This window comes from Rhea americana, unplaced genomic scaffold, assembly GCF_003343005.1.
Source record: "Rhea americana isolate MKP2758 unplaced genomic scaffold, rheAme1 scaffold_93, whole genome shotgun sequence".
Lineage (NCBI taxonomy): Eukaryota > Metazoa > Chordata > Aves > Rheiformes > Rheidae > Rhea > Rhea americana.
Genome location: NW_028187122.1, coordinates 1811985 through 1836629, shown reverse-complemented (window position 1 = coordinate 1836629; position 24645 = coordinate 1811985). Strand labels below are relative to the sequence as shown.

General features: G+C 40.6%; 2 protein-coding genes across 3 annotated transcripts in view; one reads left to right on the top strand and one right to left on the bottom strand.

Annotated features, from left to right (window-relative positions):
• The window catches only part of WDFY4 (WDFY family member 4), a 142009-nt gene that overhangs the window by 26637 nt on the left and 90727 nt on the right, over positions 1–24645 (bottom strand). Inside the window, exons 43-50 of one of the 2 annotated variants that reach the window (XM_085324754.1) lie at positions 23608–23756; positions 22604–22738; positions 20611–20703; positions 19623–19685; positions 7328–7370; positions 6409–6528; positions 5720–5837; positions 4967–5076 (exon numbers count right to left, since the gene is read on the bottom strand). In XM_085324754.1, the coding sequence (XP_085180880.1) occupies positions 4967–5076; positions 5720–5837; positions 6409–6528; positions 7328–7370; positions 19623–19685; positions 20611–20703; positions 22604–22738; positions 23608–23756 (831 nt within the window). The remainder of the gene's footprint in view (positions 1–4966; positions 5077–5719; positions 5838–6408; positions 6529–7327; positions 7371–19622; positions 19686–20610; positions 20704–22603; positions 22739–23607; positions 23757–24645) is intronic. The other variant, XM_085324753.1, reaches the window with a different exon arrangement.
• Positions 16612–17382, top strand: LRRC18 (leucine rich repeat containing 18). Its single transcript, XM_085324755.1, has one exon. It carries the CDS (start codon positions 16612–16614, stop codon positions 17380–17382), a length of 771 nt encoding a protein of 256 aa, XP_085180881.1.

Below are 24645 nucleotides of genomic sequence, written 5' to 3'. Positions count from 1 at the left end.
GAGGAAACAATCTTGGTGTATTTACTTCAGCTGTGACTTGGACAGATAGTCATACACTATTTTAAGTGCAATCCACTGGAGGAAAAAAAAAAAAAAGCCTGTTGGAAAGTGGGATACCACTGAAATAACATTAACTGGATTCAGGCAAGCAACTTTGGCCCAGTGGACAGATGCCAGTAAGGACTATTAAATCCTCATGGTGAAGAGGGAAAACACAATAAAGGAGGGAAAGGGAAGGATGTCTGAGCTCATAGCTCAATTAGTATAGAGGCAGGGGAAAAACTGCCTCAAGCACAGTCCTGAGAGCATTCAAATCCTCAGATTGGACCCACATTTGTTGCAGGATTTTCAGGGGGATCTCAGATACTATATGCATTTGTGAAAATTTCATGCTCACATTTATATAGTGATACCTACATCGAGCACCAACACATTTATTTTAGCATAAAATTACTATAAATATCAAAAATAACTAAATAGATTATCAGATTTTGGAGATCTACTTCAGCATGAACAAGCTGACTCAGAAGAAAACTGTCTTAACTGTGCAAAGTGACAGAACCAAACTGTTTTTCAACATCTAGATCAGGCCCTAGCAGCAATATAGCTGCTCAATGGCAGCATGCTCCCAGGCTAACGTACGTATTTCTCAGTGGGGTTGGTTAACTCAGATCACGTGCCATGGGATAAAATACTACATCCTACTGCCAAGGCCCAAGAGAGATTGTCAGAGATAGTGTAATTATCTTTGAACAGTTCTGCAGTGCAGCATAAATATATGCATGGTTGCTCATCTTCAATCATTCAATCCTCAAAGCTGCTTCATTAGGTAAGAACAGACCCGTGAGATGGCAGAACAGAGCTAGTAAAACCCAGGGGTGGTGCAAGAATGACTGTTAACAAATACGAGTGCTCAGGTATTATACAAAGGAAGGCCATACAGGTGTGTGTGTGTGAATATAGAAGAGCTTTATCTCTATTTTGCTGGTTTTCTGCCCAGTTACACAAAACCCACAAGGCTTCTGGGACTGTGAGCCCTACGCCCACCAGTAAATGACAACTGGAATTCCTGTCACAGGCAAAACAGGAACATCGGAGCAACCATCAGCGCTGATACAGCTGTTTTATACCAAGCCTGCTAGGTTAAATCTCATGACAGAGGGCTTCAGCATAAGCTGGAAAACAGTCCTATACTAGTAGGAAGAGAAGTTGCTGGACAGAAGTGAATGCATCATGCCTACTCCCTTGGCTATTCAGATCTCTCCTAAATAAAAAGCTGGGAGTTAGGCTTCATGCATATGAATGATAGCTAGATTTTATTTCACAAAAAAGCAGCCTCCTCAGCTGGATTTAAATATGAGATTTCAAAGACTACGTAAGACTAGAGGTGACCTGTACACATACAGAATAAAAGAAAGTTAAATTTCAGATGACAAAAGTCTTTGGGGATAGAATTTAATAATGGATTAAATTCCCTAACTTCTACTTTCTCACATGCAGCCTGCTTGCTGTGTGTTGGCACCTATGGGCAACAGTCCAAATAAGGACCAACTTCCAGTCAGATCCTGCCTGTGGCTGACCTGCTGGGAAAACTTGAGAGCCTTTGATTAGTTTTCTTTCTGCCTTTGGACAGTTGCTCATGTCAGGCTAGGAGAACACTGCCCTTCTGTACAATTACAGATGAAGATTTGATTTTCAATCCATTAAATACAAAAATAACACCTAGGCATCCTCACTCTACAAGAATGATATCCCACTCCCAGGGATCAGGTGGGCTCTGTGCACTAGCCCCTACATTGTTTTCTGACTGCAAGCACCACTCCTCATATGAAATTCGATTACCTGCATGCCTACGATGCAACTCCTTTGGATCTACAGCCTCCACTATGCCTGAGAACTGCAGGTCAAGAAATAACTGACTTTTTGCTTTATCTGTTGGTAGGGAGAAATTACACTCATGGATAAGGAAGCACAATGTAGAAGTCAGTATCTTCGGTTCTGAAGCCACAGTTTCCTGCCTACCTTTTCAGATAGGCTCTCACCAAAATCCAGTACATCTTCAAGATAGAAAGACCCCACTGCAGTTTCCTCCAAGTTGAATTCTGACCAGGCTTTTGGTTCAGGGTACTTTCTATTATACTTTCTTGCATTTTCTGTTCCTCTTCCCTATTCCACTGGCAACTGTGGAGCCTTTCCACACCCACTCAAGGGACTATGAATGAAAAAGTGGCTAAAATCACATGAGTATGCCTAGCGGGAATTAATCTGATGCACAAGGTCATCTTGTTCTTGATCATTATTAGGCAGGGACCCTTGGAGTCAAAGGCAAATTGAAATTAAAACAGAATAGAAGGAGGACTATAAATAAATCAACAGTTAACAAGTATCTCATTGAAGCATATTAAAGGGCTTTGTATATTTAATCTGCACTCAGCATGCTGTGTCTGTTGGTGATTGATGCTTTTTCATCTTTTTTTGCGGCTTTTATGAGAGCTGATGGTAATCTCCTGAGAAACAATATGATTTGTAATAAAAAGATTACCTGTATTAAATAAAAATAATATATACATAGGAAATGCTGTTAGCGTGACAAATCTGGTTAAAGATATTACCACCACGAAAAAATGTGATTTTTTCCCTGGCTGTCTAGTTCATTTTAGGGAAAAGTAATATCTTTAAAACTTAAGCCTGTATTATTTATAAAGGAAGCAATAACTGATTTTCCCATTTCATATATTAATAAATTTATTTGCATATATTTATATCAGAATTAATGAGTTTTCTCTGTCTATGAATGCAAAAACTGCACTGAAAGGAAAAAGGAGAATCCAGAATTGCTTTATGCCTTTAGAATGCAAGTCAACATAGACTCTTACAGCTTTCAGTACAGGCCTTACCATGATCAGGGGTACTGGTAAAAATAAGCTTTTTCAAACTACAGTTCAGCAGGGTATACACAAAGCAACTAGTCAAAGCGATCTCTGGGGATAAGTTAGATCTCCACATGTTTATAAATCTAAGCATCACTGAGTCTTGATAGTGCTTTAAACTCAAAGAGCTCAAAGTGTTTCTTAGAGATGCTTATAAAGGCACAAAGACTTAGCCATAGAGATGCTGAGAACTAATTACCTGCATTTGCAGGTAGTGCTTAAATAACTGTTCTGGAGTCAGTGACAAAATAAAGGATAAGAACTCTATCCTTGGTAAGTACATCAGAGGGAGAAACAGCAGGAAGGAAGAAGAGTTTGCTTAGCTGAAATCCAACATTGGCATAAGAACAAACAGGGATAAAATCTAAGGTAAAACAAAAGCAGGTATCACTAACCATCGAGGGCATGAGGTCCTGGAATGCCTTTCTGAAGAAGACACCCTTGCTGCTTTTAGGCAATGCTGAGACCAATTGCTGAAAGATATTCTAGGAGGTTATTGCCTAACGACAGGTGAGGGAACTCACTGAAGCAGGGGGCAGCATCCACTGTCGGTCCAACAAACCAGTATTTCATCCATTCCAGTACAAAATGCAAAGTACATACAGACCTTTCTCCAGAATCAGATCTCAATGTACTTAAATGAAATATGAAATAACATTCTGTAAATTTCTTATATGGTTCCCTTACCAGAGGCTTTGTTTTCTCACTGCCTTCTTCTATGGTTGGGTGCAAATCAACTCTTTGACTAAAGGGGGAAAAAGGATGGTATGCCAACATCAATTTTTTACAAGGCATGCACCCAAGTTGTTGCATTTCCTTTTCTTGTGCTTTTAGATTGGCAGTTTGGGGTTATAACTGTGGCTTTTCCATTTTATTAAGGTACTGCAAATCTTTTACAGCTCCTATCTCAGCCCTTTCCAAAGTCTTGACTTTAGAAATACTCCTTTTCCAACCTGCTCCTGACTGACCAGGTTCTCAGGTCTGCTGTTTGTCTGACTGAATCTCCCAGAAAGCACTAATTCCTAAGTCACTGTAGGACTGGACACCTGGGGGACAACATCAGCTCAGCTGAACATGCAGCAACATAAGAGCAAAGGAATGAGAATGAAAAAAGCATTCAGTGGTTTTAGTATGTCTACCTCCAGATAAATTTTTCAGTGCTTCAGGTTTCAGTAGCCTTTGAAGGTAACTTTCCACTGAGAAATGTCAGCTATCTGCCAAACACCCATAAACACAGCTGCAAAGCGGCCACTCAGACTGGGGGCTTGTTACACATAAAAAGCGTGCCAGTGAGCTGGAGCAGCTTGTGTTGTTTACAACAGCAATAGCTGCTCTACAGTCACTCATGACTGCAGCTAACATATGGCTCACAGAGTGCCATGGTAAGCATTGCCTCAGGTGGTTCACTAACCCATCACCTACCGCTGGTAATAGCCAATATCACAGGGCTCATTACTTAATTAGCACAGTGCTTTATTTGTATAAGTTCATTTAAAAAAAGAAAATAAGAAAGATCAGAATAACAGAAAAGCACTTGGAGAGCTGTAGGAGACATGGCCAGCCCTCACTGGATGTAAAGCAGTCTCTGAGCAATGGAATATCCTAACCTAGTTACCTCTAACATTGCTCCATGAAGATAGGCAGCTTTCACCCCAGTGACAGTGGCTAATGCTTAAAGAGGTAGGAAAACATCATCTATGTGTTTACATGCCTGAACTCACACAAAACGTATCTTGGGACCAAAACTAAATAATCTTTCTCCCTCAGGAAAACAAACAAACTAACTAAACAACAACAACAAAAAAAAAGAAAGAAGAAAAAGAAAAAGAAAAAAACCAGAAGAGCAGGCATCAATCCTGCTCCAATTAAAATGTTTCCACTGAATTTACCAGACACAGAACAGAGCCTTCAATGAGCCCAGTTTCCACATAGGGTACCCAGAAAATGTCAAGAGAATTAATTCTCCTTTATTAGACATATGCTATATGGCTTATAACAAGGTGTGTAGGAGTGAAGCCAAATGTCTTGCCCCTTACCTGCAGAGAACAAAAGGTTTGCGTAAATGGTTCCATTCGGACCAGGTAAGATGCCACTATAATTGCTGATGAATAGTGAGTACAGTAATGGCACTGGGCTGACAGGTCCCCTGGAAATTGAACACAAATCAGGTTTCAGTACCAAATTTCACCATGTCAAGTCCATAACATCCCATTACCATAGCAGAATTAAACAGGGAACAGGTCTTTAAAAGTAGATGTCTCCAAAGAGCTGTGAGCAAAAGCATACCTTGCATACTTGCATTTAATGTGCACAGTTACCACCATCTCTGAATCCTCTTTTTTGCCCTGCACATCTCATTTTCTAAAGAATAAGGCCTTCCTCTTTCCAGACCATCCTCCTCCCTATTAGTCCTAAAATATGTATTGATCTCCAGAGGTCAATAGCCTCAATGCTCTGTTTCCCTTTCTTATTGTAGCTGTTAGATAGGTTGCATGCAGCAGTCTTCGTCAGGGAACACTGTTTTTTGCTGTAGTACCCCTTGCCCAAGGGAAGGGGACAGAATTCAGCAGTACAAGCCACATAGGAAGTTTTTGCTCTATGGGAGTCACTTCTCTTTGAACCCTGAACTGCTCTGTGTCCAGAAACAAGAGGATCTCTTTGGCATGTTGATACTTTAGCCACAGGTTTGGAAAATCTTTGGATAATCATTTCAAAGGAATTCACTAGCATTGCCAAGGGCCTGAGGGAACCCAAACCTCTGAGGTATGAAAGTCTCCCAAATCACTCACCCTCACTCTTCTCCACCTCATTGTAGCGCTGGATGAACTTGTGTTTCCTCTCTGCAGTCTGAGCTCCCATGGGCTTTGACAAGTCCCGAAATGTATGAGGATTAGTAAGGTTTAGAGTCTGAAAAGCAAAATACAGCAAAAGGTTAGGTCTAAAAATCCCTAGAGTCTCAAACATCTTGACTAACTTTGACAAAGACAAGGCTGCATTGGGAGTTTCATCTATTCAAAAAGGCCACAGATGCAGCACTAGCAATGCATCCATCTCTAGAACTGGGAAGGGACTATGGAAACAGAGTGGCAATGAGCGTCACTTAAAGGATAGCATGTTCAAAGAGCTTCAGAAAGCTGAATAAAGGATCTGGCAAGTTGTAAACTGTTCAAGGGCTATCCCTTGCAAACCTGCATTATCAGGAGTCATAGATGCCTGCCCGACTACCTGCTCAGTGGATGCAGCTTGTCCATAATTAGAATTGCATTTAACTGATGTTCATCCACCTTACTGAGGCAGAAGGTGTCTCAGCATCCTGACTTGAAGACAAGGTTATTCTATAAAGGATCTGTGTGGCTGAAACTATCTAAATTTTGAATCTTTATCTAGACCCCTCTGCTTCAGTGCCATCACTGAACAAGCCTTTATACGGTTGCTATCATAGAGAGTAGAGAAATGCTGCTAAGTAGCAAGCACCTACCTGGGAGTGATAGTCAGCGAGGACCCACGGAAACACAGGATACTGCATATAGTCATTGTAGCTGCGGCCAGCCAGCGTGTTCAGGTACATGAGATAATCAAAGTTACTGATCTCCCTCTTCTGCCAAGACAAGAAAGCAACAATTCAAGTCTCCTAACTTCATCCCTGTGAATCATGTCTCAAAGCCACCCTCAGAGATCTGTGCTTCCCTTGTTCACCAGGACAAGAATTACAAAGAGTGAGATCAGCCAGCCACTGCCATTTACATCAGCACAATATTTCTTGTACAATAATTCATTCACCAGAATCTCAGTCTTCTTTTTTTTGCTCCTCTTCAGACCCGTCATTTGCACTTGTCTGTAATTGCCCAGTAATTTTATATTGTATTAGCATAAAAGCATTTTCTCTCAATTTACAAGTGAGCAAAATGCATGCAATCTCTGTATTGGCATATCCTGGACAACAGCCTGTGGGGAAAGGCTGTATCTTACATGTCAACAGGAGGGAACAGATTTCTTCAATGTGTCTGGGGCTACCAATTCAGGGATAGAGGGAAGTAAATGCAATACATCTCAGCTCAGCATGACATCTGGGAAATCAGGAGAGGTATACTGATTTATATGAACAGATGATCTGTGACTAGAGTCATTCAGCTAGGTAGTCTTCTTTGGTCTCAGATTAAAAATGTGCCTGTGATCACACTTCATCTGCCAGAGAGCAGCACCATATGTTTCTCAGTAGGACGAGCAAAAACCTCTGCAATAATAAGATGCAAATATTCTGCTCCTCTTGCCAATATCCTCACTTCCAGCAGTGAGAGAATAGCTTAGGCCTTGAAGCACACACACACTTTATACACACACACAGACAGGTGCCAGATTTTTTCCACTTTTCCATATAGAGGCAAGACTTAGTCTACCTGCCACTTCTGGAGCATTGTCTTTTCCCCTCCTGTGTGTTTCCTGTAAAGAGGAAATATTTGATTGAAACAGTCTACTTCAGAACAATAAGACAGGCAATACACTTGTTTTCTGTGCAACGCTCCCCTGTTCCCCCTGCCCTCACCCTTCAGAAACAAGAGATTGCCTACACTATGGGAATATTAAGGTTTCATCATGGATCAGACCATTCTGTTGGTTAGGTTAGTGCTAGAGGATACAAGTTTTGTTACCACATTCAGTAGGAAGCAAGAGTATGTGATGAGCAGGGATAACGAATGAGATTGCAGTTGCTCACTCCATCTATATTACTTGGAGGTCTGAGCTGCTTGCCAATTAGCTCCCGAATGAAGTACCACTTAAAGCATGATATTTAATAACATCAAAAAAAAATGGTGTTTGGGACGATGGATTCTGTTTGCCTTAAGATATTGCTGTAAACTGTGGTGGTGAAGCCACATGGCCAAATGCAACATTTCAGAAGCTGACCAACAGGCAGAAGAGGGACCTGTGCAGCACAGGCAGCTGGGACAGTATTTCTCAGCTGCTTCACACTGACCCATGCTGCTCAGTTAGTGCTCCCATTCTTATCCCACTGTAGACCTGGACTGCTAGCAACAGGTACCATTACAGCTCTGTTTCTATTCTGAAAGGCTTGCACTTTTCTGAAGCTTTGTGAAAGGTCTCAGTCTCCATATTATCTTTTTGCATAAAGTGTTTTGAAACTAATTTGGTTCCAAAAAGTGAGTTGTCATTTTTATATATTTTAAAATAACAGTGTAAGCATGTCTTCCCAATTTCCTTATTCTCAAAGCACAGAGCATCTTTTCCTGAGATTTTAAATGAAAAAACAAAGCAGCCGAAGGCAGAATTCAAACAGGGAAATCAGCCTGAAAACATGAAAGTACCAAAGGTTCTGAGCAAACAGAAGTAACACGTTGACTAGACTGAACTAGAAGGTGTGCCAGTATCTGTAAGCTATGGACTTGTTCTTTGCAATTACAACAGACCAAACTGAGACAAAAAATTTCTGGATTAAATAAACTTTTGATCTGCCAAAATTAACAGCGTTACTGATATGATAAGATGTAAACAGTCATAGGGGATGCTTTTCCTTTTAAGTGTATAGCTTTAAATTAACACTAAGGTGCCAGTTCAGAGACAGGGTTTCTGACTTCTTGAAGTGCAAAGAGATCTGTTCAGCCATAGATTATAAAACTACAACAGGAATAAGGAGCTGCAGTCTTGTGCTCTATATTGGATCACACTAGAAAACCACAAAGCTAGTCTTAAAGCAGCCTCAAAGACCTGAATGGTCTAGGAGCATTAGTTTTATTGAATTTGCTATAGTAAATTGTTGTAAACTTACCCTTATGATTGTGCATCATTATTTTACTGCCTATTCACTCCTTAATCAACTAACTGTGCATTAAGGATAAGCACTAATGGTATATGTAGCACAGTATTTTATTCCTTGCTTAGGCTCCCTCTTCAGAGAAATGCGTGTATCTGAAGGAGGGATTGTGCAGTCTAGGGAATAACCTATTTCATGAACAAACAGTAAAATCCAGGAACAATTCTATCTCAGAGTCTACAACTCCTAGGCTTTGCTTTCTTCTCCGAAGCATATGAGATGTAACAATTATGCATACAGCAACCAAGCAACACATAAAGGTGTCATTCATATCTGATATGAGAAGATGGGATCTTGACTCTTTGTCCTAAAAATCAATGGATTAGATGATGTTTTCAGTTGCACAATGTAAATCAGGAGAAAGTCCACTGACCTGAGTGCAATTATAGTGGTTTTGCACCCCAGTTTTTCAGCCACATGTGAATCGAGAATGTAGAAATTTTGATGGGGAAAATGGACATCATGAGCACTTATCCTTTGCAATATGAATTTTATAGAGCTTTGCCCTTCCAGCCTTCCTAAAGTCTCAGACATTTGCAACTTGTACAGAATATCCTGAATGGAAGGAGCAGGATTCCTGGCGTTGACTGAAGTATGCTTGGATTAGGGTGTTTGTCACAGAAGGATCAGGTTAGATTCTTCCCTGTCCATGGGTGCAGACAAACACCACTCATGTTACTTTTAGATTTGTGGTAGAGTTAGGAGGCAGGGAGTTATGCAATGTATAAGCCTGTTCAACCCATCTGCTCGCCAACATTTTAAAGCACAAGCATATAAAGGACAATTAAAATAATACATAGAGGACTAAACTGGCCCAGTCTGTATGTTATGTGAATACACAACATATATTGAATTGGGTGTGCTGTTATGCTCTATTGGAACTGTTCCTGTTTGTAGGCCTAAACTACTAGGGAGGTCTCTCCAAGGGCCAAAACAATCCTCACTCTGCTGACTTTGGAAGCCTCTGTGTAACTCAAAGAGGTTGATAGGTCCGCCATATCATGCTATATGCAAGGATAAATGCAGCCATTCCCCCCTAAAAGCCATCCTTTTGTGTCTCAGGAGACCAGGCAGGACATTCCCCCCAAGGCCCCAGAGATCTGGAATTCTGCATTCTCCTTGTTGTCTCATAGGAGCTCAGAATATTAATTGCATTACAAGTAGTTCAAGCCTATTTTTCCTTTTTCCCTGGCAATCTTTAATCAATCAACATTTTTCCAGCCAAAACCTCTGTGGCCAGCACAGCAAAAGCTCAAAGTATATCAACAACTGCAGCTATACAATAGCAGTAAGTCCATTAAAAAAAAAAGAAAAAAAAGCAGCTCATTGGAAAGAAAAAGGGGAAAAGTATTTTATGAATGTAAATGGCTAAACTTCAAGAGGGGGTGCTCAAGAAGTCCTTAGATATCTATCTACTGTAATGTATTTTTAGGGTGCTAGCCATGATAGAATCTAAACATGATGTGCACTAATGATGACTTACCTTTAGCTACACTACACTTAAGTGATTTATTAATCTCTTCCATTATCAGACTATGATCTCACTTTTGTGATGGCCAGTGCTCTCCATTTGCTGGAGATAGGTAGACTTCAACCCATTTTGAGATTCATTGCAGATGAGATGATCTCAGAGGATAAGGCTTTGCCCACACTAAAATTAACATAAAATTTCAATGAAGTTAATTGGGTTCTTAGATTTCACAGTGCTGCTTTCTTTCTCTTTTTCTTCCATTCTTCAGACATATTAAGTCTGCAATACATGGCTAAGGTTCTCCTAAAACAACTTTTCTTAAAAAGAATCATAATATTCACAAAAAATATTATGAGGAAAATCCTCTTCATGGAAAGCCACAACCCAGCTTTAAACTTAGCCACTAAACAAGGAATGTATAGGACAAGCAGAATGCCAGCGTTCCTTGTGAAGCTCTACAGCCTCTCTCAAACCTTGGTGTCAGGTTAGATTACTTATGAGCAAAAGCACTGAGTTCTCCTTGTTTGAACATACCAGTTTACCTCCCTCAGCTATTCTCACACTATGCTTCAAGAACAGAGATATAATAAAAATACATAAATAAGAATAATATTAAAATAGGACTACACCATGGACATGGTCCATATTTTGTCCTCTCTTAACTGAGAAACACTACTGCTGCATTGTGCAGGGTAGGACCCTGTACAGATCGTCAGTGTACTTCATTTTAATTCCCAACAAAAAGGTCGATAGCATTGTCACACCTCACAACAATGCTCTCAGCTTAATCAGCTTTGTTCAGCTCACCTGGTCACTCCAGAACAGGGGAGAAAGAAAAGAAATCCCCCTGTTTGCACCACATGTATTTACATGTGGAAGTCAGGCAAAGGCATAACTTTTTCATTGCACAGCACCTAAGCACACTTTAGGTGGTAAAAGAAAAATACCACCTAAATTCAATTCATTGGTTGAGGTGCGCAAAACCTAGTCTCCAGCTTTGGAATCAGGCAAGCACATCAGCATTATCATCTTCATTAGGCCCATAATATTCTGGACTAATTAATGGCAAGAGAGGTACCTCAATGTTGTATCTTCTATGAACAATAATACCTGTCTCAGAAAACACAGTTATTTCCTTTCAGTGTGTTTTTGCTTTGTTTTGAAACAGCCAGTTTGCAGCCCGTTACTAAAGGCATGAGCTTGGCAGCCCCAGCCATAGAGGCAAATCCTAGTAAATTCACATGGTACAACAGAAAATGCTGTCCCAGAGAGGCAGAGCAACAGAAACCAACAGCACTTCTGGAAGGTCACAGATAGATGAATACATTCTGCAGCTCACACCCTCTGCTGCACTGCTGAACGAACCTTCCATCCTGTGTCCATATCCAAGTTGGCACATGCTAAGAACAACAGTATCATAAATGTTGTGACATACAACATTTATTGCAAGTATCTTGCAGTGTATTACAGCCAATGAAATAATCAATAAAATGAAATAACCAAATGATTAAAATGGACAGCTAAGACAACAAATTAACAAACAGCTTCTAATGAAGCCAATTTTTTTTTTCTCTCTGCATAAATTGAAAGCTAACACTTCCAGGAACTACATGCAGTCCAGTTTGTTTCCCTCCTGCCTGAACTTGCATGCTGGAACCAAACATTATGCTAATGATCTCCAAGGACCCAGGATTCTTGTTACTTAGGAACAAAAGTTTCACAGGCTGTGGAAGGAAAGTTGAAGAGAGGGGCACTGTATCCAGGGAAGTCCTTTTTAACCTTCTTTTTTCCCTATGTATGCACTCATATTCACAATAGTTTCTTGGACGGCCGCCTTTTTCTTTCAGGGAAGTAAGATTTAGAATTTACAGGTCTGTGAAAAGGAAATTGTCCTATACTCCCCCTGCTCACAGGGGTTTGTTTACAAACAGAAAAAGACCAACAAATTATTCAAAGGAGAGTAGACAGAGGATGACTGCACAGTAACAGACCATGGAGGCTCATCCCACACTACTGAAAAAACAAGCAGCTTGTGACACCTGTACCTTGGCTTTTAAATCTTCCTAGCTGCTAGCCGGTAAGATCTTATGTAGGGGGAGAGCCCCCACAGAACTGCCTCGATAAAACATTGTTTTTGTCTGATCTTGGTGTGTATGAGTTTATAAGCAACTTTTCTCTGTGTGAGCATAGTGGCTGTGAAGTCATCTAGAAAAATAAGAAAATTAATGAAAGAAACTTCTCAGTATCTTTTTGCTCATGGCAAAATTTAGTTTAAATCAGCCTGTTAGCAAGCAACTGCATTTAAGAAAGCCAGTGAATTAATCTCTCTTCCACAATAGGTCGTATCCAACGACAAAGAAATCATAACAGGCTTGTGAGCGGAGAAATAAAATCTTACCCTAGTTGGAAGTCCTTTACTTCATGCAAAATCATTGGCTGCATCAAAATCTCTTTTAAGATGTATATGCAAGTTTTTCTTACATATACATGTAATCAGATGGTTCTGTGTAGCTTTTGGTGCAGGGAGAACCACAGGGGAGGAGATCCTGAGACACTCAAATGGTGCTACAGGCAGAAGGCCTGTTCTCTTCCTGCCAGTACTATGCAGAGAAAGGAGGAAGAAACGTTCAGGCAGGAGAGACTGCATCAGGGTCAAAAATCACTCTTTTCTGGCACTAGATCTCCTACTTACAACAGGTCTAAGCTACTGTGGATCGTGATAGGTCCTTGTGCAGGAGTAAGTGCACATTCATTCCTTCAAAGCGACACTAGTCCTGGTGCTTAAGGATCTGTTCCCTTCCTGCAGTCTTCAACAACAAGCAGCACTATAGAGAAGATGATGCAATAGACCCAGGTTTTCTCTCCATTTCTGTATCAGGATAACCTCAAAGCTCTGTGCTTGTGAAATACTCCTAAAGTTCTGGTTATATCTGGGTTTTTAAAAACCCAGCATAGTCAAAAGATTTTACCAAGTGTGAATAAAAGAGCTTCTAAAAGACAGGTTTCTAGTCAAGGTCCTCCTTAGCAAGACTTTATCATCTAGTAACACAGCACCCCCACCTGTAGGCAAAGGCTCATCACCAATTCAGAGGGTAAACTGGGGCAGGAGGTGTTAGAAAAAACAATTAAAGAGAGCTCCCTCTTGGCATCATCACTCTTCAGGCAGTGGGGTACACATGTACCTCTCCCTCTGCTAGCCCAGGAGATGCACTGTGAACATCAGACCGAACTGGCGTAATTAACATTTACAGCAAGGAGGGCTCCTGTGATTCCTGAATTTTTAATATCAGTGGCTACAGAACTGGAGCCCTCTTATGCAAAGCTAAAGAAAATGAGACACAGCTAAGTAAGCTCCATTATCTCCAACTACAGCCCTGTGAAACACTGATAATTAGTTTACAAGCATGCACAGCCAAGAGACATTCATTCCCTTTGTGCCATCTGCTGTGCTGCGGTGTTTCTGCAGAACTATAACATTCAGTTCCGTCTCCAGGCTTGGAAATCAACTTTTTGTAAGTTTGAAACTTGCCTCCCACCTTTAACCCAAAGGAAACAGCACTTGTAAAATGTGCATATTCCCTATGGACCCGTATTTTCCTGGTCAGTACATCTTAGAGGTCCAAGGCTGTATTTTTAAAAATCTAACTAAGAGTGACTGGATCTTATCTTCCAGTGGTTAAATCTCTTTCAAGTTTGGGTATTATACAGTACATCATGCAAGGAGGTCTATGTTATTCTACTGTCTTTTAAAGAAATTAAGCTGATCTGTTTGCTTGGATTTCTTAAACCTCTGAAAACTCCAGCTTCAAGCTGTGCAACGACTCAGAAAAAGCCATTGACAGGGAAGTGCCCAAAAGGTTAAATTGTCCTATTATTCCTCAGTATCCCACATGCAGCATTCAACCATCTATACCAGGCTCCCTCTAGCGTTCCCAGATATGGACAGCACAGAGCAACACCAGCACTAGCAACCAGCATCAGAGCTGATTTTTGGCTAGCTCACATTTTTAAAAAAAGGAAACAGTGTTTTGGATAAAATTATAGCAACCTTTTCCCCTTGTATTTTCAGTGAAAAGTTAAGAAAAAAAACACTACGTGTTGAACAAACTGTTTTCTTGCTGAGAGTTTTAAGGATGTTTTGAGTTTTAAAAAATTAATTTTTTTTTCTTTGAGCCCCTCCCCCTTCCTCTTTTTAAGGCATATCTAGTTGAAAAAATTCCCTGACCAAAACATATTGAACCTCTCGATCAACTTGTTCAACATGAAAAAGAAGTTCAAACCAGAAAAATGTTAGACCTAGAAGTCACCAGGTTCACTTCAGTTGCAAGAAGCAGGAGGCCCAGAAAGCCTCTTTCCATCCTGCCAGATTGTTAGGCAGTTCCCTTACAGATCTACTACTTTTGTAGCATATTAGCTACTCTGTATGTGCCAGTAAGGAACTCGGCACATCCTGTGTCAGCAGAAGGGCTCTGGCAGCTCCCATAGGGCTGACTTTTACCCTCACAGAACTGCCAATAGGAATTTTGCATCAGCTCCTTAAAATAAGAGAGAATTGAATTAAAAAAGAAAGAAAGAAAGAAAGAAAACTATTCTTTTGCTCTCCAGAACTTCCTGCACAATTCTGGGCAAATTATATAAGCTGACATTCACATGGGTAAAGTACTGCTTTATTTTCCACCATAGAGTACTTCTCTGCCTCAGTTTCCTGGCTACTCTATGGACAGAATAGCAGTGCTAATGCTCCTGAGGCACTGTAAGAATAAATATAGTAAATAGTCAGAAGTCTTCAGATATTTTGGGGATACCTCTAATCACTGGTGAGAGGCAGAGAAATGTGGGACTAGTAGACAAATATTTCACTATGTTTAAATATTTTTTTTTATTAAACAAATTCAAATTTTCTGTTATTTCAATCATAATCTCAGGGGATTGTTTCAGCAAGACTGACCCCACCATGCTGCTTCCAGGACTTTCTGAAGCATCTGACTCATTATACAAGACCCCAGAAGGGCAGAGGGTAACTGGCACACATTCCCCTTGCTGCTGCATTATTTTTGGCTAAGGCATGTAATTGAAAAGCTGAAATGCTTTATCTGTAGCCTGAGCTTCCCCTTCATGTACTTGCACATGATTAATGAGTAGCTAAAAAGCCTGAAGGGTTCGTAATGAAGCCTTTCTAATAGAGAAGTGTATTGTAGACAAATCCATATTTTGTCCCAAACAATCATTTATCAAAGCTGTGATTTGACTCCACAATTAAATGCCAGAGCACCCGAACCATTTTGAGATTAGCCAGCTGTAACACACGTTCCTCTCTGCTCTATGGGTGGGACAGACATTGTCATCCATTGCCAGGAAATTAGCTTATTTCCTTTGTCATTTGCCATAACATATCAGCTGTATTTGATGACCTTCAATATTGGAGACAGTTTCCCCAACTCTGAGATTAGTACTCAAATAGGCCTCAATTCAACAAAGAACCTTAGCACATGCTTAGTGCCAGAAAGTCAAAAATCTAACCAGAGCAGCTACACATGTTTCAACGGCAGAGCATCATCCACCCATCCCAAAGCATGTACGGAAACATAGCATAAGAGTATTCAGAGTGTGTCCTTGAATACATAGGAGATGCCAACCAAGTCATGGTTTAACATGCCTGTTGCAGTCGGTCCTGCAGCAATGTGTGGACTGTAAGCAGAACTGGTAAATTTGGAGGCCCACCATGTTTCTGAGGTCCCAGTTCAAGCAAAACTCTTAATTGCTTGCTCTATTTAACTGGGGGTTCTTTGTTTTTGTTTTTTCTTCCTAATAGTGTCCAAATCCATTAAATAGCATGTTTAACTTAGCTATCTGCAGATGTCTGGCCTGTATAGAAGGCAACCTGCTGGTCTAGTAAAATGAGAGCAATTTTGGATAGCTTTTCCTAGTACAGTCTCCAAGGACTGGATTGAGACCCACAATACATTTCATTCAGGTGCTCAAACAGCTAATGGATGATAACACATTTCATTTAGTTTCATTACATGCTGGGCTCAAACCAGTACCTAGAGATGAAAGTGAATTTCTCCCACTTGTAGTACTTGTAATTTTACCTTGTAATACTTGGCACTGCACTGTAATAAACTATTATTTTACTGCATTATAACAATTATATTGTAGATTATTGCAATTTCACCAACTCAAAACACTTCTGGGAAGAGCTGAAGTTCCAGGGCTGAAAAGCCCTGACCCAGAAAAAAAATGACTCCTCAAAAGTCCAGTGGTCACTCATTAACTTCTGACTAAGTCATTATTTTGTTTTGAATTAGGGAGTAACAGCCACTGCTTTCAAAGGCCTCATCCACAGAACCTGGCTCGTCTCTCTCTCTCTCAGTGGAGAAATGGCCAAGGGGAAAGCAAAAGTCCAAAAAGGGAAAAAGATCACTTTGAAAGCTGCCAAAAATTCCATCAGGATCACTTTTGATGGAAGGCGCCGTCTTGACTTAAGCAAGATGGGTATCACCACCTTCCCCAAGTGCATTCTGAAACTGGCTGATGTGGATGAACTTGATCTGAGCAGAAACATGTTAAAAAAGATCCCAGACAGCATCCAGAAGTTCCAGAAACTGCGCTGGCTGGACCTGCACAGCAACCAGCTTGAAGAGCTGCCCGAGGCAATAGGCCTGCTCCAGAACCTTGCCTACCTGAACGTAAGCAATAACAAGTTGACCACCAAAAATCTGCCAGTGGAACTGAACCTCCTCAAGAACCTGCGCACTCTCAACCTTGGCTTGAATCGCCTTGACAACATCCCCACGACCCTTGGGGCCTTGAAGGAACTTAAGGAGGTAAGTCTCTTTGACAACTTCCTGACCGCCATTCCAACCAGTGTGACAAAGCTCCCCAAGCTCAAGAAACTGAACGTGAAGAGAAACCCCTTTCCTGATCCAACACAACAGGAAGAACATGTTGACTCCATAAAACGCACAGAAACTCTTTACTTAGTGCAAGAGAAAGACCTCTGCTGTTCCTGCCTGAAGATGTGTCAGGATGAAAGGGACAAGTTAAACAAGCTAAAGAACACGATACCCAGCTCCTCAAAGAAGCCAAATTTCCCTTCCCTGCTTACGCCCAATTCTACTGCAAAGGATAACCAAGAACAATGGAGATAAGATGCAAGCATACCAGTTATCTACCAAGACACTCCACAGAGCTGTCCCATAGAATCCAGCCCAAGGTAATAAACAGCTGTCCTTCATCTACTTCCCTTTTCCTGCAGTTCTCTTCATTTAAAGACTTGCTTAGTTTTAGGAGCAGCAGACCTGTGTGATCTCTAAAACTAAATCCAAAACAACTGGAACAGATGTATACTTGAAAAGGATGCATCAGAAGGACTAATACTTAGCATCTAGGCCTGTCCCTACAACACTTTTTGTGGCGTTCTTAGTTTCAGGTGTGGGTAGCATGTGACTAAGAAATACAGTGAACAAGTTCAGTGACAGGATCTTCAAAAAGCTGTGTTTTTCTAGTGACTCCACTGCTACCACTGAGCCACACACATTAGTCTTACTCATTTTCATAGCGTGAGACACAGCAGAACTAGTCTCAGTGAATACCTTTGGAGGAAGAGGAACAGACTGGCTCAGAGAATCTTGAATAAGTTCCATCAACACAGGAACCGTGAGCCAGTTCCAGTTCATCAGAGGCAGCAGCCACAAATGCACTCTCAAATAGGGCTGTTAGGCACAGGAATAACTAAGTAGTGCAATTAAAATGCACAGAGATAAACAGCTGATATTCCTGGTTACTATCAAGGGCCCAAATTCAGCATAAGCAAGTTATAGGGGACTCAGGGGAACACACGGCACCGCTGTACCTGGGTGCAGTGTCCTTTGAAGTGCACAGCACAACTAGGACTGCTAACTTTCCTGACAGTATTTTCCCTGCTTCTGAGTCTCCTTTCAAGGAAGGTGAAGAGGGGAGGAGAAGAGGGAAAAAAAAATTCTCTGTTGAAGGTTCCTGAGCATGTCACTTAGGCAGTGGCTTCCTGTCCCTGATCACCATCTTCCAAGACCCAAATGTCAGCTGGTGAATTGATGATATCAAGTCCAGTGTCCCTCCAGTATTTTTAGCTATCTATTCACACGCATGCATGCGCCTATGTGCACCTGAGTGCACACATTCACTTGCTCAGATCACACCCCTACACCAGAGAGTGCTGACAGCCCAGAGACAATAACATACAGATGCAAGCAATGAGCATATTATCAAAGCAGTCAACCATGACATAAGAAGAGGTGCTAGCTGTGGCTGCAGCAACATATGGTGATGGCAGAGATTTAAGTATATTTAAATGAAGAACAAAATGCCAGGGGTGAAGCACTCAGCTGTCCAGTAACAGCCCATTATCATTTTTAAATGGTTACAGTAGAGACTGGAAGTCAGAACTCTTGCATTTATTCCCAGTGACTGGGAGGAAAAACTGATACGGGATTTCTCAGGAATGCTACTATTTCATCATATCATCATATGCTACATTAAAAAAAAATCATTTCTTCTTTCCCTATCTCAGCTTTGTAATTATCAGTGACATGTCTAGGCAAAGACCTTAGTCCAACCTGTCTCCTTGACTCACCTAGGGCAGGAAGAGCTGCGATGTTACGGGAGACAGACACTGCTCCATAGGCAGGAAAGCAAGCCTTTGTGTTGCCCTTGAATTCTCCTGCCTCAGAAATAGTTCCAGCATGCAAACAGGGACAGAGTAAATTCATCAAGCTCTCAGTCCTTCAGTTCCCAGAGTGGAGCTTGGTAAAGGGAAGCATATCGGCCAGAACTAAACACACCAGTTAGGTAGTTAGGGCTATGTTTCTCAGACCTCCAACTTCAAAAGATTTACAGTTATACAAGTATCTCATGGTCAGCATAGACTATGCTCTCAGTTATATCCCACTTTCCGCAAGAAAGCTTGCTTTGCCTGCAGCGGTAAATGTGAGGGACAAAGAGTTGGAATCTCCCCTGCACAGACACTATAAACAGTGCCAAAACATCCATATGCACATCTGTCACTGTCTGCCCTAACCACACACTAAAGAGACCATTACACAGAAGCATTATGGATTAATTCTCTAACCTCACCTCACTGACTGTCTCTTTCCCACACTAACCATCTATACAGACTTTACCAATAATGTCATATTAAGGAGGTAATAATTATTAATCAACAATGTGCAGTCAGCTACCTAACATATTGAGGATGCTGTACCCTAAAGTGCTTTTTAGAGTTTTGGGGATACCTTTGAATCTTTAAAATAGGAGGTACCAATAGGTAGAGTTTCTAGAAGCTTTTTTAAAAGTACAAATTACTCATACAATTACAGTTATATATACATATCCAATGTTTCCTGTGTTTTACCTTATATTCAGGGACTCTTCTGTTATGCCCTTGGACTTTAAAGTAGGTTGGAAAGAACAAAATCTGAAGGAGATAAAAAGAAAACATTAAAATAATTTAAACAGTTATCCTGTATGTGTGTCTGTGTGTACACACACACACACATATATATATATATATGTATATATAATCTTACATATATATATATAAAATCTATTGGATAATCTATGTCATGTCGTGACAGCAACTTTCCTCCTCATTGATACCAAGGAATTTCACAAACTGAGATCCTGACCCAGAGCAAAGCTGCAAATAACATAGCAAAAGCAGATATTTAATGTTAAGAACGTGCCCCCAGGCTAGATAAAAGCAGTTTCTTTCTGAATAAGGCTTTGAATTGATACACGGGGCTGTGACTTCTTGATCTGCAGTAGGGGAAAAAAAACCAAAAAAATAAAGTATGAATTGTTCACTCTATAGTCTTATATACAAATTCCAAGCAAGACAAGCATGTACGAAATGAATTCTTTCTTACACAAAAAAGTCCTAGTTAAATCCATGCTAAATGTACAAAATCAGGATCAGAGAGCCCAAAACAGTTTATTCCTAAAGCTTTCAGTGCTACTTCATGTATTGAAAGAAAGAGGGAAGAAACCTTTTTACACAATACCATAAAGGTGAGTTGGAGGCAGCTCACTGATTGCAGTAAGGGAAAGGGGCCTACACAGCTGGAGCTGCAGTTCGCTGGGGTGCGGGGACATATAACACACCACCGGCTGCTACAACAGTCTCATAGATGCACTAGCTACCCTGCTAAATCAATAGTTGTATAACCCTCCAAAGAACTCACAGCTCAGCAAAAGGAAAGTTTCATAGGTTTGCTTAGGTGTAACCCATCGTAGAAAGAGCCCCTGGGGCAGTTCAGGGAAGACATCTAAAGTCAGGATAAACAGGGGTAGTAGACCAGCAGCATGACCTTGGTGCTCACTTGCTATTAAGTAGTGATTACCTCTTAAATATCTTATTTCGATCACTGTCATGGAAAACAAGAAACTTCGAGTAACCGTTTTTGAAGAATATTTCCAAGGCGATCTCCTGGAAAGGTAAATAATTTACAGTGTTAAGATCTGCAGAGGGAAACCTGGTGCTGCAAGGAGACCACCACTGTCTGCCCAATTCTTCAGCACTTTAAACACAAAGGCTTGATTTTGTAGCAACTGTGAAGAGTCCCCTCAGTGCTCTTTGCAGGAAATGAGTCTAATATTCCTATTCTCAAACTATGGGAATTGTGCTGCTGGGTTGAATAGGAGTTCAAATGCTTTTCTGAAGCAAAATCAAACTCCTGACATTGGTCCCATTACCCATCACCTCCTGCCTCTTCTGATGCATTTTTATATTGAAAACTCACTCTTATTTACAAGACACCAGAAGCATTAGATTCTAAGTAGGTGAGAAAGCTAATGACATGAAGAGTGGATGCTAAACAAAATCATTTTTACAAAGCAACGATACTTTTTCATAATGCCTGGGAACACAGACATAGGTTTTAATCTAAGTATGGCAGATGCAATACAAACCTAGAAAAAAAAAACCCAATGGCAACTGCCCGACAAGATTCACAAACATAATATAAAGCAGAGAGGTGATATTAGAGCATCTATGGCAATAAACAGTTTGGAGATTTTGCTCTGAAGCTCAGCTTTCTAAACCAAGTCTGCCCAAGTGCTGCTATTACAGAATCAGACTGCGTGGTACCACAAAGCTCTGCCCCGAGCCGGGCTATGTGCATGAACAGACCATCAGCAGGCCTTTGAAAGGCAAATTTTACTCATCTCATTTTTTTTCACTTTTTGGGACACACAAAACATTTCCATTTCACTTTCTTTTTTAAAAAATAAAAAAGCCAAAAAAACATATACACCCCTCCACACAAATATATAAACAGATGGCAAGATCTCATGGGCAACTTTGACACCATCCACAAAACTGAGCACGAGGAAGAGGTGACAGTTCTGTTGCTCAGGTTGCTTACACTTTATTCATTGACTCAGAACAGATTCCAAGTCCTTCAGGACTTGGAGATGACCCTAACCACCAGAACATACTATATTCTGAAGCAGGTCTCATCTATTAAAACTGCATATTCTGCATGTGTAATTAAATATAAAATAAAATAGGGATGTGTCACAGATGACTGCCTACTACATGACATAAGACCATTATCAGCATTATCTTCTCCATCTTTTGAATTTTCTGAAGGATTTCTTAATTCTCTGTTGAATAATTCTTCCAAAAATAAATTCCACCTAACAGGTAAAAGTTGCTTCAAAATTCTATATTTTTGTCAAACAAAATCTGCAAGTTATTTTTTAGCCTGTATCAAAATGCTCTAGAACAAGAACAGGCTGTGGTGCTGCAAAGAGCTCCACCAATAACTCTGTGATTCTCATCACAGGATTGTCTAAATCAGACAAAGCTAAATAGGTCTAGGGCCACTGGTAATGAGTGGCTTTTGGGTATTGCAGCACAGAGGACTCAAATCCTCTATTCCAACTTACAGTTCACAATTGACTCACATGCACAACCTGTAGTTATTTCAAAAGGCTCGGAGCGTACGGGTTACACATATCTATAGTCTGCTGATGTCTATATCTACTGAAGTCTCTGCAAATGGAGTATTACTGGAAATCAGACACCTGCTGGGAGTTTTGATCAAAACATACGAAATTGGCTTGAAGACTTATTTTCAAAAATACTGAGATAAACTGTTAAGAACATCAGCAGCCTAACAACTAATGAGCCAACCACTCCAGAGAGGGTGCTTAAGCACTCTGATGAATACAGGAAGGAGTTTGTACTACTGAAGGCTAATGAAGCAGTAATGGGAGCAAAACTGTTTTGGGACATGAGCAAAGAAATCTCAGCAGTCTAAGTAGAAATTGTGCAAGTAGTTCTCAGTCATGTCACAACTGCTGTTGCAGCTTTCACTCAAGTAATTGAGCATGTTAGTTCCTACCTGCAGAAGAAAACGCATCAGGTGAATCTCTTTTATGTCATGATATGAATAACGAGAACACCTCTGGTCTCCCACAGCTTGATCTTTATGGCATAAATTGAAAATGAATGGATCACTGATGCTGGAACACAAAAAGATAAAGAAAAACAAAGAAGTTTATCAGGAGGACCCTTGTGAACATGCAAATCTTTTACATCTTTCTAAAGAACAGTAAGAACACTAAGATATCTGCAAGGTTGAATATAATAATTAAGCTATTAATTACCACTTTAGGTGAGTACATGCACTCTAAGTGCTATTTACAGCCTACCCTACAGTGAGCAAGTCCCTTAAAAAAAAACATCCAGTTCCAGTCCAAGCAATCTTTAAGTCAGCTGATCAGGTTGACCAATACTGGATTTAGTAAGAATCGGATGCAGAACAGACAGTCAGGGAGTAAAAACACTGAGTTACTCACTGCCCCACTGGGCTTTGCACATGAACACACTGTATGAGCAAAGAGCTAAGTCTGACAGACCCATTTTCAATATCGATCAGTATCAATAAATCATGAGTCATAAAGATGATAGCAGCGTGCCAAATATTAATTACGATTCTCTGTATCTTGGAGACACAAACAAGAACTTATCAGCCGATGATCCTAAAGGCTCTTGTAATGACTGTTCCATATGAATAAAAGATGGGAGTCAGTCAGGAAGAAACATTAACAACACTTTAAAAGAACTGGGAAAAAAAAAAAGCAAGTTATGTTAGACTGAGCCCACCATCTCCATCTGTTGGAGCTGAGAGTCCTTGTTGCCCTTCCAGGGCCCTGGTTAGATATCTACAGCTGATTACACTAAACAGTTCTGCAAACAGGTGGGAAGGACTGCAGTCTTCTTGCTGTGCTAATGTCTCTTGACATCTCCCAAAGTCTGTGCGAGTCCTAAGCTTGAATATGCCAATACCAAAGTTGACCAAGTAAATCTCTGGGAATAAAGAACGGCTCACCTGGACAAGCAGTGTCGTGTACAGTAGACCTCTTGCAATGGGGATAACACAAAGCACTCACAGATGTAAAAGTGTGCTTTGCCAAAGAACAGCACTCCTTCCAATGCTGTGTGCCCCTGCACAACTGCCACAGAGCATTTGAATGAGACCTAGTATGGAAGCAAAAATATTGAAATCAGGAGTGGGTAACAGGAAGCAAGATTCAACAATCCAGAAGATCTGTCCCAAAACAGCAGCCATCTTAACTGGCAGGACTACAGGGATGCGCAACACAACCACGTAACTGGCAGTGCGCACCTCAGCAGTAGCGGGAGGCTCTCATGCCCTTCTTCCCCAGTAAATTTTTTCCTTCCCTATCTATCCAGGGCTGTATTAAGCCATACCACTATAGAACCTGAGGAGCTTGCAAGTATTACAGAAGTTAGTACTACAAAACCCTGTAAGATAGCCAAGTGTGATCCCTACTACACAGGCAGGGAGTTGAAGCACTGCAAATCAGTATTTTGTCCAGCAGCCAGTAACTGTCCAAACTTCTTAGTATCTCACATCTGGGATCAGTACTTTTCAGTGGAACTTCACATAAACCTGACCAATACCCACTGGGATCTTCTGCCTCTGGCACAACAACTAAGCAGTTACACATTCAGATCATTTAAATGGAAGCTTCACATGGCAAGCTGCAGCTATGCATCCTGTTATAACAAATGCACACAGGTGTGTGTGTGCATGCATGCATGTATATATGTTTAGAAAAGAAATGCAAAGAAAAGGCAAATACTTTCATCCAGATTACAGTGAAATTTGCTTGAAAAAAAACCCTGGAGAGGGATTCTGGTAAGTAATGAACAAGGAAAGAATCTAATACTCCAGGTATTTATTTCACCACAGCCAGCTGGATCAGCATACAGATGGAAATCTCAGCATACAATTGTTTAAAAGCTCAGTAACACAATATTCCTTGCATTAGCACTTTCCCTTCCTATATTATACAGGAGGCCAATCAAAATAGAAATTTGTGATCCCAGTTGTCTTAAAAAA

Coding starts and splice junctions, on each gene's coding strand:
- LRRC18 (XM_085324755.1), top strand. CDS start 16,612: ATGGCCAAGGGGAAAGCAAAAGTCCAAAAAGGGAAAAAGATCACTTTG.